Source organism: Heloderma suspectum, chromosome 3, assembly GCF_057233095.1.
Source record: "Heloderma suspectum isolate Gila_16-S chromosome 3, 16-S_ref, whole genome shotgun sequence".
Lineage (NCBI taxonomy): Eukaryota > Metazoa > Chordata > Lepidosauria > Squamata > Helodermatidae > Heloderma > Heloderma suspectum.
The window spans coordinates 180,131,040-180,147,008 of NC_139460.1; the positions used below are offsets into that span (position 1 = coordinate 180,131,040).

General features: G+C 44.1%; 2 protein-coding genes across 5 annotated transcripts in view; one reads left to right on the forward strand and one right to left on the reverse strand.

Moving 5' to 3' along the window:
- Positions 1-15,969, forward strand: part of WDFY4 (WDFY family member 4) — a 415,677-nt gene that overhangs the window by 280,329 nt on the left and 119,379 nt on the right. The window lies entirely within an intron of this gene.
- LRRC18 (leucine rich repeat containing 18) lies at positions 6,562-7,329 on the reverse strand. Its single transcript, XM_084841850.1, has one exon. The coding sequence runs from the start codon at positions 7,327-7,329 to the stop codon at positions 6,562-6,564; it is 768 nt and encodes a 255-aa protein (XP_084697976.1).

A 15,969-nucleotide genomic window follows, 5' to 3' on the forward strand; every position in this document is an offset into this window, starting at 1 on the left:
TAAGAAGAGGTGGAAAGAATACACGAAGAACTATACAGGAAAGATCTGAATGTCCCTGATAGCCATGATAGTGTGGTCACTGAACTTGAGCCAAACATCCTCGAGGGTGAAGTCAAGTGGGCCTTAGGAAGCATTACTAACAACAAAGCTAGCGGAGATGACAGTATTCCAGCTGAGCTATTTAAGTTCCTAAAAGATGATGCTGTTAAAGTGCTGCACTCAATATGCCAACCAATTTGGAACACTCAACAGTGGCCACAACACTGGAAAAGGTCAGTTTACATTCCAATTCCAAAGAAGGGCAATGCCGAAATGTGTTCAAACTACCCTACAATTGCGCTCATTTCACATGCCAGCAAGGTTATGCTCAAAATCCTACAAGCTAGGCTTCAGCAGTATGTGAACTGAGAACTACCAGAAGTACAAGCTGGGTTTCGAAGAGGCAGAGGAACTAGAGATCAAATCGCCAACATTTGCTGGATCATGGACAAAGCAAGAGAATTCCAGAAAAATGTCTATTTCTGCTTCATTGACTACGCTAAAGCCTTTGATTGTGTGGATCATAACAAACTGTGGCAAATTCTTAAAGGGATGGGAATACCAGACCACCTTACCTGTCTCCTGAGAAACCTGTACAAGGGTCAAGAAGCAACAGTAAGAACCAGACATGGAACAACCGATTGGTTCAAAACTGGGAAAGGAGTATGACAAGGCTGTATATTGTTGCCCTGCTTATTTAACTTATATGCAGAGTACATCATGAGAAATGCTGGGTTGGATGAATCAGAGGTCGGAATTAAGATTGCCAGGAGAATTATCAACAACCTCAGATATGCAGATGATACCACCCTAATGGCAGAAAGCGAAGAGGATCTCAAGAGCCTCTTGTTGAGGGTGAAAGCGGAGAGTGCAAAAGCTGATTTGAAACTCAACATTACAAAAACTCAGATCATGGCATCTGGCCCCATCACTTCCTGGCATACAGAGGGGAAGAAATGGAAGCAGTGACAGATTTTATTTTCTTGGGCTCCAAGATCACCACAGACAGTGACTGTAGCCATGAAATTACAAGACACTTGCTCCTTGGGAGGAAAGCTATGGCACACCTAGACAGCATAGTAAGAAGCAGAGACATCACCTTGCCAACAACGGTCCGTATAACCAAAGCTATGGTTTTCCCAGTAGTAACGTATGGCTGTGAGAGCTGGACTATAAGGAAGGCTGAGCGCCGAAGAATTGATGCTTTCAAGCTGTGGTGCTGTAGAAGACTCTTACGAGTCCCCTGGACTGCAAGGAGGTCAAATCAGTCAATCCTAAAGGAAATCAACCCTGAGTGCTCATTGGAAGGACAGATACTGAAGCTGAAGCTCAAATATTTTGGCCTCCTAATGCGAAGAGAAAACTCCCTGGAAAAGACCCTGATGCTGGGAAAGATTGAAGGCAAAAGGAGAAGGGGACGGCAGAGGATGAGATGGCTAGATAGCATCACCAATGCAATGAATATGAACTTGAGCACACTCCGGGAGAGAGCGGAGGATAGGAAGACCTGGCGTGATATGGTCCATGGGGTCACGAAGAGTCAGACATGACTTAACAACTGAACAACAACAACAACAGAAGAAGGGGGCACATGAAGGCTTACAAATAAAATGAAGAACCTTTTCTTTAGGGGAAACAGATATTTTTTACCTAAGGGGCAGCTACACTGCCTTCCATCCTGCCCATATTCTATTCTTCCTTTTGTGCTCCCTAAATGAAATGGAGCTACTACTTTGCAACTCTGACCAAGTTCCCAGCTCTTTGTATCTAGCCACATCTGGTGCTGTGGTAAACTACTGTCGCCTGCACCATTCAGCAATCGCAATATACCCTGAAGTGGAGACAGATGGCCTTTTGGGGCAGGGGGCACCAACCTTTGTAGCCCCCACTGTGCCCCAACCCTTCTCACCCCCCCCCCGCAACTTCCCACATTGCTGAACTGGTATGCCTCCATTGCACTTACTGGTGAAGCGGTTGATTTCTGTGTAGAAGCCTGGCAGTGGCTTCATGTTCTAAACTGAGCGTGTGCATCAATCACACGTGCTCAAATAATTTCCCTGCTGCAGAAGGCAATAGAGACTTACTGTTGGAGGTGCCTATGTCTTCCTGTCAGGCAGGGCGCCTGGGAGAAAGGATCCCCCACAGAAGGTAAAGAGGGCAGCTCGCTCTGCACAATGAAAAGCTGAAAGGAGGAGGAGCTGAGCCCCAGGCTATATCTTTTGTTGATGGGTGGTGTGGCAGGCACTCGAGGCACCTGAGAGGCATTGGGGGCAATGATCTCAGGGAGGGGGAACCTAAGTGATGTCAAGAAGACCATCCTTCTTTTTGGAAATGTCATTTTGCAGGTCTACTTGACTGAGTCTCAGTAGGAGAGCATGAGTGAGACTGAGCAGCAGAGCGAGATGAAAAATGATTTTTTAATTATTATTTTTATTTGAGAAATCAAAGAGGAGAGGGAGAGAGAGGGTGTGTGTGTGTCTGAATAAATTTCTTCAAACCAACGTTTATTTCCAACCTTTCCCTGGGGAGCCAGAGGCCAGCACTGTATGTAATCTCTTCCTCCTATGTTTTTATTCTGGTGGGGACAGGGAGGGGGCTTGCTTGCTGTTATTGCTTGCATGCTCTGTTTTAAAAAGTAATTATTCTTCAAAGCCCATTTCTGGAGCTTGGGTTGGGTGGGGTCCTTTAAAAAAATGGTTTTAACCAATTTCCTGGGACTGGAGAATTGCTGTTTTTTTAACTAGCATCCTGGGACTGGGGCATTTAGATAAAAAAACAACAACTCTAATTTGCAGAGGATGGGGGATTGCAATTTTTTTTAACCAATACCTGGGGCTGGGGGCATTTCATCTTTTTTCTACATTCATAAATCAGTATTGCTGTAACAATACCTGTATTAGGCTAACTAAAAGATCAGAAAAATTGTGCAAGCTTTTGAGAACTCTAGATCTCTTCATCTGGCAAGATGTTTTAAAAGGCAGGGGGCGGGGCTCAGGGGGATTGGGAAGAAGAACAGAGTAGATGGTGAAGCCACATTATCTACAAGTTTGGACTTGTCCTAATGTAGGAGGAGGAGGGAGGAGAAATGTTTGATCCTCCATTTCATATTCCCCAAAACAGAGGATCAAACATTTTCCCCTCCTTCCCAACATAACCTGGGGCAGCAGGAGCTTCCTGTAACCAGACCTGCTGAGCACAGCCCACCTTGAATATATGGAGATTCCCCCCATACTACACTTCAGGACTAGTCTGAATTTGTAAACAATGTGACTCTACCATCTAGTCATTTTTTTTATTTTTCTCTCCCCCCGCCCCCCGCTTCACCTTTTATAACATCTTGCCAGATGAAGATACCTGGTAATCTCAAAAGCTTGCACAATTGTGTGTGTGTGTGTGTGTGTGTGTGTGAGAGAGAGAGAGAGAGAGAGATCTTTTGGTTAACTTTTTTTTAAGGTGTTATTGGCTGAGGCTTGCTTCAGTGGTCAAATTTTATGTTTTTAACAGCTCCTATGTCTTTGATTCCCATTTCCTTTATATCTTAGAGACTTGCTATGCTTCATGGGTGGCCAAATTTCATATTTTTAACAGCTTCTATGCCACTGTTTCCTTGTTATTTGATGCCTGAAAGAACTGCTGTGCTTCATGGGTGGGCACATTTCATGTTGGTTAAAATTAATCTATCATTTTGTGTTGCTGGCTCTGCCTCCAGAGTCCCCTTGGCTCAGCCTCCAGTGACCCCTTGCCTCTTACCTCTGCTGCCCCTCCATTACCCCTTGCCTCTTACCTCTTTCTGCCCCTCCATTCAGATTGGCCACCAGCTGCCACTGCCCTGAAGGGATACTCACAAATGTGAGACAGCAGAGCACTGAACTGGTTTAGAAAGGCAAACATTTCACATGTTGTTATTTCCAGAATGTTGAACAGGGAGCTCAAAGGTATGTACAACACACTGTACATTTTAAAAAGGGGGAAATAAAGAGACTTTGCTCTCCCCCCAGAAGGTAATTCTGACTCTCCTTTTGCGGCCTGTTGGCAGTTCGGAGTCTACTGTGGTAGTGCTGCATGGGGCAGAAAATATAACTACTGAAATGATTTCCAACATTTTTATTTATTTATTTATTAAATTTATTAATCGCCCATCTGACTGGTCACCCAGCCACTCTGGGCGATGTACAACCCACCATAAACAATTTAAAACAATAAAATTTTACCATAACATCACTGATATGGTATCTTTGTTTGCCTTTATTTATTTTATGCTAAGAATTAACAGTCATATAAATTACAGTAATAATATATAGGTAAAATTATTCCAAGAAGAAATTAGAATAATGATTATAGATCACTACATCTTCTTTAGCATTCCAAAAGTGTTTAACACATTTCCCATTTTCTTCAATTTTATTAATCATATATATTCTTTGATTGACCCATATAACCCAGGTTAATTTACTCAAAACAGACAAATCTCACAGCTTTGAGATCTGCCATTCTCTTAGCTTTAGAATCTGTCTCTATTTCCAGTACTGTTGCTGTTCAAGTGGAACTTTTTTATTATTTAGAAACTTGACTTTTAATATAGGTCTTTAGGAACACATTTTAGGATACAAGCCAAGCCTTACATTCAATACTTTATTAACTGTGACTGTAATTTACTCTGTGCCTTTTAAAAGATTATGTGAAATCTGAATAGGGCTAGAGACATTCAAATGGATGCTGCAAACATTAGACCTGTAGCTTGTTCCTAAAAAGACTTGCAACTGAATATACTGCAGCTATTGCAATTGTTCATCCACTTCCTTTGTCCTTGTGTAATTGTGTAAATACATTTCAGTTAATTATATGTACTATGATCACAGTTGCACAATTTTTTTGTTAGGCATGTGTCTACTCTATATATTTATTTTTGCAGGCTTCCATTCTTGTTACTACCTTGCAGTGGAGGGCATAATCAAGGCTACCAAACTTTTGCATTGCCCTTCTTCTTAAAATAACCCCAGATTATTTTTAAAGTGAGCACTAATCTCAGCTATGCATTTGCTTTTGAATACATGTGTTAAGAAATAGGGCAGTGTAAGCTAGTGTGGATCTTGTGGCTAGACTGCTTGGCTTGGATTTAGAAAACTTAGTTTCTGTACAGTTACATACAGTTGGCCTTGGGTAACTCACTGTGGTCTCTTTCATATGTAGGTGAGCATGATTATCTAATAATTGTTTGTCTACTTATTGATTTATTGTTTAAAAAGTTACACCTTGCCTTATCAGCAATCACTTTCAGGATGGCTTTTGCCCATTGCATGATGAGGCAGTAAGATTATGGCAGCATTGCTTGCCTGTGACCGTCCCAGCCCTGTGCCTACAGTTTGAATGTTACAGTGGCACCTACACACTGTGCATAAGCCCAATAATGTTTGATACTTACCTTGCAAAAGGCAATAGGGAGTTCCAAAGCACAGATTATCAGGCCTACACACGTTGGACTCTACATGCATGCAGGCTACGTGTAAAAGATTTGGGGTTTTGGCAAACAAGATATATACTGGAGTAAGCAACCTTTTTGCTTGCTATAAACAGCTGTGTAGAGAGATCTCGATGGGATCTAGCCATTTCTGCCTGGGGCAATGGTCAGGTGAAGTATGAACTTTCCCATTTGTGCTAATGTATAATCAGAGCCAGGGATACACACATTTTGGCTGGTCTTGGTAGCCAAGAAAAACATTGTGATTGATTGAAACCTTCCCCTCTGCTTGTTGCTGACCTTGCACTGCACCTCTGCATAGGGTTAGGGACAATCCCCGGCTTCCCCTCCCCAGCTCTACATTTAGAGTTGAAGGAGGGGAGCAATGGCTTGTGGTGCCGTGTGGAGGAGGCATTCCCAGCACCTCTGCTTCCAAGCCCGTGAACAACCATTCCCAGCTTTGCTCACTGGGTCTAGAGAACAAGGCTGGGACTTATTTTGGCACGGGGTAGGCAAACCCTCTGACTTCCTCTGCCAACCAGCAGCAAAACATCAATCCCTAGTGTTTCTCTCTGAGGCAGAGTGGAAGACTGAAGATTACTTTGGCACTAGACGGGCAAGTGCTGAACTGCCTCTGCCGTCCAGTGCCAAAACAGTTTACCCTGTCCTTCTTCTTAGAACTGGAGAGGGGGCAGTAGTCTTCCCCATAGTTGTACTGCACATCTGAAGCTCAATGTAACTGTGGTGATGATCCCTGCCCACTCGTAACTCCAAGCTGGAGAGGAAAGCTGGGTCTACTCTCAATATCCTCACAATGGTGGTGGTGGGGGGTGCAGATTAGTGGACCACTGATCAGGGCTCAAAGCTTGGAATTATGTGTAGTGTTATATTTGGTAGATTGACACATGCCTAGTAGAGCAGAACCCATTTATGTGAACAGAGCTGTGTCATCAAGAGCAGTTTTATTGCTTGGGACCCATTACAAGGACTGGATGCAAACATGCCTTCCTATGGCCTCTACCTCACTATTTGCCATGCTTCCATGGATGGTGGAGATGACCCATTCACCTCCATTCTGCTTGGTTCTCCTTTGCCATGGAATTGGGTGTCATGAGGTTTGAAAAGTTTGGCTTTCTGAGAGGGGCAGGCACTGTGTTCTTCAGCTTGTTCAACTTGTCCCTCTCTTCTTGACACTTCCTCAAGCATGGGAAGCAAAGATCCTTTTCTTCCACCACATATAGTGTCTCAAGGCGTTTGATATTGTCAATAAAGAGTTCCTCTTCTGTGGGCCCAGGAAAGGGGTTCCTCTTCGTATTCAACTTCTTGAGCTTTGGGAGCTTTGCAACACTGTTTGGGATGGTAGTCAGTAAGTTGTCAAATACTCCAACTTCCTGAAGCTCCTTTAAAGCCCCCAGAGTGGTTGGAAGATTGTCAATGTGGTTTAGGCCAAGGTTGAGATTACGCAGGTTCTTGAGCTGGCTCAGCTCCATTGGTAAACTCCGGGCTGTTAGCTTGTTGTTGCAGAGATTCAGGAAAACGAGGTTCTGTAGGTTTCCTATTGTTTCCGGCAGTTTATCAATCTGGTTGCTATGCAAGTCTAGCCAACGCAGATTCTGGAACTTCTCAATTGAGTCTGGGATCTTCTTGATCATGTTTCTACTGAGGTCCAGTTCATCCACATCAGCCAGTTTGAGGATGCATCTGGGGAAAGTTGTAATACCCATCTTGCTCAGATCAAGGCGGCGCTTCCCATCAAATGTGATCTTGATGGAGTTCTTAGCAACTTTCAAGGTGACCTTTTTCCCTTTAGGGCCTTTTGCTCCCTTAGCCATTCCCAGTGAGAAAAATGCAACTCAGGTTAGATGAATGAAAAGGAGCCTAAGGAAGGAGTCCCAGTGAGATCTGTTGCTGTTTAATGTTGAACCTTAATTAAAAACACACATATACATAACTAAGTTAAACCTATACAGGTCACTTTTTTCTCTAGACAGGGTTTCCATACTGAAGTGCTGCTAATAGTCGCAAATACATGTTAGGGAGCCAAGACCTACCTGCCCCTTCCATGTTACTCGAAAGGGAAATGAAAAATCATGAGATCCCTCCATAAACTTGTGAGGACATGCTACAGTGGAGTGAACCATGCTCACGATACTGCTGAATGATTGAAAATATCACAGTGGAAGTCAGTGGCTCTGCATTGCTCCCCACCTGATACTTTTCCTGCATGGATGTATTTTGGCACATGTATGCAATTTCCCCACTAAGAACACATGTGGGTGTACACATTGTTTTCTCACACCCACGTAGCCATGTATAGGAAAAATACCCGACATTTTGCTGCCTGAGGCTGAATAGCAAATTCCTCCCCCAGCCCCAATTTCAAGGTACCTAACGCCCAAAGCTGATCATGTTATTTTGGCACTTGAAGCAGAAAACCTGTAAGTACCTCTCTGCCTCCCTCCTGGCAGTAAAGCCGTAGTAATAAGGAATTAAGTAACTAAACATTTGCTGCTTTTTAAGGACACCCAAAATCAGGTGTATGAGGCAGCCATTCCATCACTCTGCATAATGGTAGAACCAGCCACTCTCCATACCCGGAAAAGCTTCACTTACTTAATTTCTGCACATTTGGTAGATACGCAGGAGCAAGGTCAGTGCAAAAGTTGGCACATGGATGGATATGGGAGTCAGCCAACCCAGTGGTTAAACACAGGAAGGCAACAAATTACCTGAAGTCTCATACGATTTACTCTGCTATGCAAGCTGTGAGAATGAAAGGACATGGAAGAGGGAGGGGGATTTCTAATTACACTTACAGTAGGAATTTTTACCATTCTTCTTCTTGACTCATGGAGGACAATATTTCAGTGTGGAGCCAAGTCAGGGGAATCTATTCCATTGAAAATGCCACTCTCAGAACAGATCCACCCCCCTACCCCCACCCAAGGACTTGCCTGCATCCTCATCTCAACACCTACTTTTAAAAAATAGCAAGCCTGAAAAATCAACAGACTCTCTGCTCATTTCCAGCCTCACCCTATTTCAAAACCCCTCCCCTGTCATATTCATTTTTGTATTGCCTCAGAGCCCCATCGCAAGAGAGGCATGAGAGAGGGACCGGGTGAAAGCCAAGTGGGTTCTGCCAGCTGGTGAGGCAATGGCATCAACAGCCTCCTTCCCTGTTCCTTCCCTGTTCCTCCCCCTGCAAAGGAAAGGGGAAGGACCAGAGAGAGAGAGAGCGAGAGCGAGAGAGAGCGCTGTGCTCCACTTTGAACCCAGCCATGCTGGAACAGAACACTGCTTCCAGAGTGTGAATGACACAGTTCAACAATGCCATTTCTGTTTTTGTTGCTGTGCTCCGGAGCTTGTTCTGCTTCTTCCCCCTCCACCTCATACCATGCAGCTGAAGTGAGGATGGAGATGCCAGGCCCAGCCATGGAGAGCCCAGCCCAGCCAATGGTTCAACAATTTCTCTTCGATTGAAGGAATATGCTTCAATCCATGAGAAAAACTAGTGCACACAGACACTGGCTGCCACCCCACAGTTTTCTCTTTGGAGGGTAGGGTGAGTGGGGAGGCAGAGAGGATGGCAGAAGCAGCAAGCAGCAGAAGCAATGTGTTTGTGTGTGTGTGTGGGGGGGTGAGAACTGAGAGAAGTGGCGCTGGCATGGTGGCAAGCAGCAACAGAAGCAGTGGTTTGGGGCGGCAGCAGCAACAATGAATGCCTGGGGAGGTAGGCAGCAGCAGATGTGGGCAGCTGGCAGTGGGGAGGGGCGTATGGTTTGCCACTTCTCCCCAATCTGCTGCCTGAGCCAAGAATCTCATTTTGACTCATGTTAGGGCTTGGCCTGGTAGGAAAAAATGTTACTTGTGAAGTGGTCCTCCATCGTGACTCATGAAAACTATATAACGCTATAAAATGCTATATATGATGAGTTATAGGCCTACGTGGAGGGGAAACCTAAAGAAGTCCATAGGCAAATATGTCATCAAGTAGTGAGTAGCTGTGAAAGTCCCATCTGCTGCAATGACCTTGACTATTCAGAGGTAGCAGACAGGAATTTCTGGCTTTTCTACCCTTTCAAGGCCATGATTGGTCACAGAGTTAGTTTGATAGTCTTTTCCCATACAGATGCCTCCAGTGAAATTAAAAGAAAGCGTGTGCTATTGTCATCAAAGACCTTGTGCCATTCAAAGGGGACTTCAGCTACTCATTGTCAGGAACTGATAGTGCAGCAGCACTCCAGACTAAACTCTAGTAATTAGTTTGGGATAACAGCTGGTACCATATTAGCCTCAGGCAATAAGACACAAAGCAGGTAAGACTATAGGTACCTATGTCTCTTTTGAAGGCTGAATTGAATTAAAGCAATTCATGACTGAACTATATGAGTTAAAGCGACATTCTAATCCTTCTTTCCCAATGCCAATATTTTATACATTTTAGGAAATCCTCATTTTAGCGTACCTTAACATCAAACATCCTTCATATATAGTAGCTGTGATTAAAAACAGCAAGCAATATTGTGCTCAGCAGTAGCTCCTGAAACCACAGCGTCTTTTCAACCAATATTCTTAGAACAATTGAGCATTGTTGCAAAATTCAGATACCTAGGTATGCCCTTTAAAGGTGATTTACTCCAAAAGGTACGGAAAACATTCATATATGGGCAGCTGATTTGTGAATTGCAGAAATTAAGTGGGGGCATACCTGTGTTCCATGACTGCCTGTGATGCAACAGCACCATAATGTGTGAGGTTCTTTTTAAAATCACATTAATTATACATATTACAGCAACTCAGTGCCAATTTTCCCAGAGCAAGTTCTTACAGTGTACCAACAGATAGACAGATCGAATTTTAAAAGGGCTAATCTGGTTCTTGCATGTTACAGGAAACACAACAGTGCATATTGTATTCAGGCTGTCCCCACCAGTTCCATTAATGTGGGAAGCAGTCTATGATTATTTTTTTCTATGCTAGCTAGCTCAATTGTAGTCTCACAGGTTGTTAGGTTTCACCCTCATAATTAGTATCAGGATGTGGTTTATTATGTTCATCATACTTAAGCTATGAGCAGCATATATCTAACCCTTGTTTAGCATGTCTTGCTCTGTGGGACATTTGCTTCTCATAGTTCAGATCGTTAGCAATGGGGCATGTGTTTCCCTGTCACTTTTATGTGGCCACTGCTGGTGAATATACAGTAGAATCCCGAGGACCTAGAATTCTCTTTAGAAAAAGTGTAGTCGTGGCCTTTATGAAGTCAGAGGTGAGCTTAAAACCATGGAAGTAAAGCAAGGCTCAGGACTGAGAGAGCAAATAATAATTCTCAGCTCCTAGGCCTGCATTGTAAACCATGATTTTAACCTCTGAAGTTAACAGTTCTCATAGCTGACTCTAAATCTGACTGTATGAGATGGGATTTAGCTAGGATCAATGACCCTGGTATCTACTATGTATACTTTATCAGATTACTACATTTGCTATGGTTGCTCAGCAGTGAAGGAAAGGGACTCTGCACATGTTCAGTTGCATTGGGCCATGGTTAATTGGTAAACCAGATAAATAATAAAATTATCTGGAACTAGACATGGTAGGGAAAAGGAGCAAATCAAGCTAACTCAGTTGATATGGTACATAGTATGAAAATAAATTCCAGGACTGGCTCAAATATATGTGGTTTTGACACACAAACACATTTGACACAAAGTATGTGTCAAGAAGTGATAGGAAAGATTTTTCTAGTATGTTCCCACCCACCCATCTCTGCCCTAAATAGGTTAGAATAATGATATTGACAGTATGTCCTACTCTCTGTTGTTCTAGCATTTAGGATGAGAAAAAAAGTAGATATGCATCAACAAAAAAGAGGACAAAAGGGGACACAAATTTCCACATGCTCATTTATATAAATAGATGCAAACTTTGAAATTATTATAATTTAGATAGAAATACAATACAAATCACCATAGTGGGGAAGACAGTGTCCCTGAGGCCCCTCACTCAGAGGGCCAAAGTAATTAGAATAAACACACACAATGGCTTTCACCAATCAGCAGAAGCAATGAAAGAAACAAGTCTAGCAGTATCAGAGGGAGAGTAAGGAAGAAGGTAAAGGAGCAGCTGCTGCCAGTTCCATGATGAGGGAAAGGGAGGAAATGCAAGCAATTTCTATTGTCATATGAGAAAGACTGGAAGGAAAATTTTGTGAGTGAATGGGGGGGGGTATAACCATTTTCAAATTATCCTGGAACTAACGTGAGTTCCCTGGCAGCCTTGGCCCAAGTTGATTTGCTGCCTGGGGTGCGAATATGTGCTGCTGCCGTGCCGCCTCATGCTCCCCCCCCCCCACTGCCACTGGTTCACGGACCTTCCAGGCTGTGGGGCCCTTATGAGAGCTTGGCCAGCTGGCTGGAGCCCCACAGCAGCAAAGCCAAGGGTTAAGGGGTCATAGGATAAAAAGGAAACAGGGTGGGTGGCTGCTGCAGAGAGCCTGGCCAGCTGTTCTCTGACTGCAGCAAATGCCACAGCAGGAGAGCAGTTGGTGGGGCTCTCCAGAGCACCCACTGGAGGTGGCAGTGAACCCTCCTGGTCGGTTGGGGCAGGGTGAGTGGCTCAATTCACTGCTCTTCCTGCTGTGCAGCCTGATGCAGGCACCTCAATTTGCCTCATGATAGGATCAGCCCTGTTCAGTGGAATGGGTTTGGGATTCAGCTGATTGACATGTTAATGTTTATCTTCATCCCACCCTCAGCTCCAGAAAGGCTGAGTACCTCTCAGCAATTCTTCCCCATCTTCACCCCATGATTCTTCTTTCCCCTTTCTGAGGCAGTCTCCTGTACCTCTTTCCTCCATCCCCCCTTTTCTTTTCCTTCTTCCATCTACCCATCTTTCTTCCACTCTGTCTGTTTGTATTCCTCTCTCTGACTCTATCTGTTACAGTTACTTTCTCTGCCACTTGCCTTGCTGGGCTGTTGATCAGCATTATTTTGAAGCAGCCCAGGCTGCTGAGGTCACGCACCCTCCTCACCATTATCACTGGAAGGTCCTCCCCATGCACATCTAAAGCTTATTGGAATTTGAAGTAGGGATGTCCAGCGCTTGCAAATCCAGCCCTTTTTGGGCCCAATGGATTCCCACTGCCCGTTTGACTGGGCTTGCATTTATGAGCTGAGACACAGGTTCTTCCCCAAATCCAGGAACTCTTTCCAGTCCCCTCCCACATAAATAGGAACTTGCACAAATTGCAGCTGGAATTTGGGTAATTTGTGCAAATAACTGCCATACTTTGCTTAATTTGCACAAATTATGGAATTCATGCAAATTAAGCAAATCACACCTGGAATGTGCACAAATTACTCAAATTGCAGCTGCAATTTGTGCAATTTGTTTATTTATGAGGGGGAAAAAACCTGGAAAATCCGCAAGCTGTGAGAGATAGAAAAGGTTTAGATTTATATACCATAGCAGTATTCAAATCTAAATAATGGGTGTTTAGAGAACAAATTGGAATCTGGCCACCCTAGAAAAAGTCCCTGGCCAAATCACAGTTGAAGAATCAGTCAGACAATTCTCAGACTCTAGGGCCAATTCTAGATCTGATGTTAAATACATCTCTGCACAACATGTTGGAGGAATGAGAACTGATACTTATCAGGATCACAGTAAATATGAAGAGTGGAAATTTAACTTTTTCTCCCTTGCTGAGGAATCAATGGCAGATTTCCTCCCAGGGCAAATAGCAGCTTCAAAGGACCACACCAGGAAGGGAAAGGGTTAAATTCCCTCTCTCCACACCTGCTGTGAGTCCAATAATTATCACACACACACACACACACACACACACGACTGTTATTGGCATTTTAAAAGGTCACATTAAATGCAAGGACGCATTTGGTTTGCCCTAAGTTCAGTGGCTTAGCCCTGGCCCCTTTTAGGTGTTCAGTTGACTCAGGGCAGCCAAGTGCAGGACTCTGTTTCTAAGGAATATGTAATTCAAGGCAGATAAACTGCAGGGAAATGCAATATTTACTGGAAATAAGTTTGTGGCACTTTTTGTAGCTGCTGGGAGGCAGAGAAGAGCAAAAGTTCCAATTGGCTGAGCCCCAGCTGATCCAAAAGTTTCAGCATTTAATTGTGAAGAGTTTTGATGAATGATTGTTTGGAAATGAATATAGATTTGTCTACAACACACTTCTCCATTAGAGAGGTTTCATTACAAGCCCTTCAGGCTTTTTGACTACTCATTAATCATGTGCAAGTACATGGACATGGAGATCAGATGGAAGATAATGCATTTCAGCTCATTTCAATAATATACTGTTGCTCTTAACAATGTACGTTAGGGGAATTTTTGCCAGGCTCCAACATGCACCCAAATACTTGGCTTCATCAATAATAAAACATTGGGGCTCAGTGGGGGTGGCAGGGGACAACCTAAGGTCTCACTCTGAATAGAGGATAGATCTTTCTGGCCTTCCATTGGACTGTGGCATTGGAAGATGCTTCCAAAATCTCTCTCTCTCTTTGCAGTTGTGTCCAGTGAAAACAATATCCATTGTATCGTAATTCTGTCATGATCTGTATCATGATTCTATCATGATCTCTCTCTCACTTTCCTACATAGTCAAAGCCAACAGGATGTTCAGGGAGAGAGCATGAGGACTAACCCAGATACCCGAAAAGGGCATTCAGTGAAAGGCAGCTTTGGTTGAGCAGTTGCTGCTTCAGGGTTGGGCCTAGAATCAGATTCTTAAGTTCATTAAGACCCTTAACACAAACCAGGCAAGATCATTTATAGTCCAGTAGTTATCATTACACACAGTGAAACAGTATTGCATATTGTTTTGAGCAGATATACTAGTAAATACAAATTGAAGATTGCAAGCTTAGATGTGTTCCTGACACAGTTGGCCCCATCCTCACAGTGGCATTATAGTAGTGCCATGGGATTAAACCAGAAAAAAGCAGCTCTCATACCCACCACTATATTAAGGCATGGGCAGTAGGGATGTCAGAGAATTTCGCCACGAATCTCAGGGAGGGCGAATGCCAGCGCATTTGGCCTTCCGAAATCAGTGGCGAAATGGTCTGCCCCCCGCCCCCCCCCGGGACGGGACTTGCCTTGTGCGAATGTCCCTGGCGGCGGCGGCTCCGGCGGCGGCTGGGCGGCTGCCAGTCTTCCGACTGGCTGCTGCCACCGCCATTTCCAGTAAAAAAAAAAAAAAAAACCAAAAAAATGTGATAGGCTACGTAAACATTTACGTAGCCTATCATGGCTAGATTTTAAAAAAAATACCGTGATAGGCTACGTAAATGTTTACGTAGCCTATCACGGCTGAGTAAAACAAAAAACCGTGCGTATGCAAATGGCGGCGCCCATGGGCGCCGCCATTTGTGTATGCGCGGTTTTTTGTTTTTTGTTTTACTCGGCCATGATAGGCTACGTAAACATTTACGTAGCCTATCATGGCTGATTGCAGGGACGCAAACGGCGGCGGCTATGGCCGCCACCATTTGCGTTCCCGGCCAGCCAGGATTCGTGGCGGGAGGGACGGGGTGCCTCCCCCCCAGCCAGAATTTCCAGGGGAGGGATGGAGCGCCTCCCCCCCACCGTGAATCAAATTTCGGGCAAGGTAAGTGACTTTCGTACATCCCTAAATTGGGCAGACTCATGCAGACCAGGCCCCCTCAAAAAAGTTGTGCAGATGTCAGTTTCTTCAGCACAGTATTTTGTTTCTTCCATGGCTTATCATGTGCTATCACTTTTCTGCCTATGTGCACAAAAAGCATAAGAGAAAGAGAGTTCACACTTTCCAGTCAGAGTCCAGTGCCCAGAGATAGACTGGGTGGCACTGCAGGGGCTTTTAAATAAATAACCCCTTATAATAAAAACGCTGTCACTGGAAAAATGCTTGGGCCACTATTTGTGTGCAGAGATTAAAAATGGTAGTCCCAGAGAGGAAGCAAGCAGCCCAGGCTGTAGGGGAGTTCAGACAAACCTCCAGACATGTTAAAAACATACCTGAGGGTATCACCAGGCCATGCAGGTTAACCCAGCTCCCTGGTACTGCCTTCACCAGCTGAGCCCCCCCCCCCCTCAGCCTTGTGTTCAGTTACTGTGAATAGGGACCCTACATGTGTCTGCGACTCTGCGTATGCACGTAGAGCACATCTACGTGCCCCCTTATGTGGATTCTGATTGGCCCAGGTGAGTGTGATGGGAGGAGTCATCAAGTCTTCCGGTCAGAAAAGACACGTTAGTTGATCAGCAAGAAGGAGGCTTGAATAAAATGAGAAGTAAGCCAAGAAACCTTAAAAAATAACAATTATTTATACTGCTGCACATCCTCAAGTAATAAATATAAGCCTATCAAGTATAAGTAACGGTGGAGGTGAGGTGACAATAGTATTTATTTATTTACTTGTTTTATATGCCACCCTGTAACAAAATTCTTCAAGACAGTTTA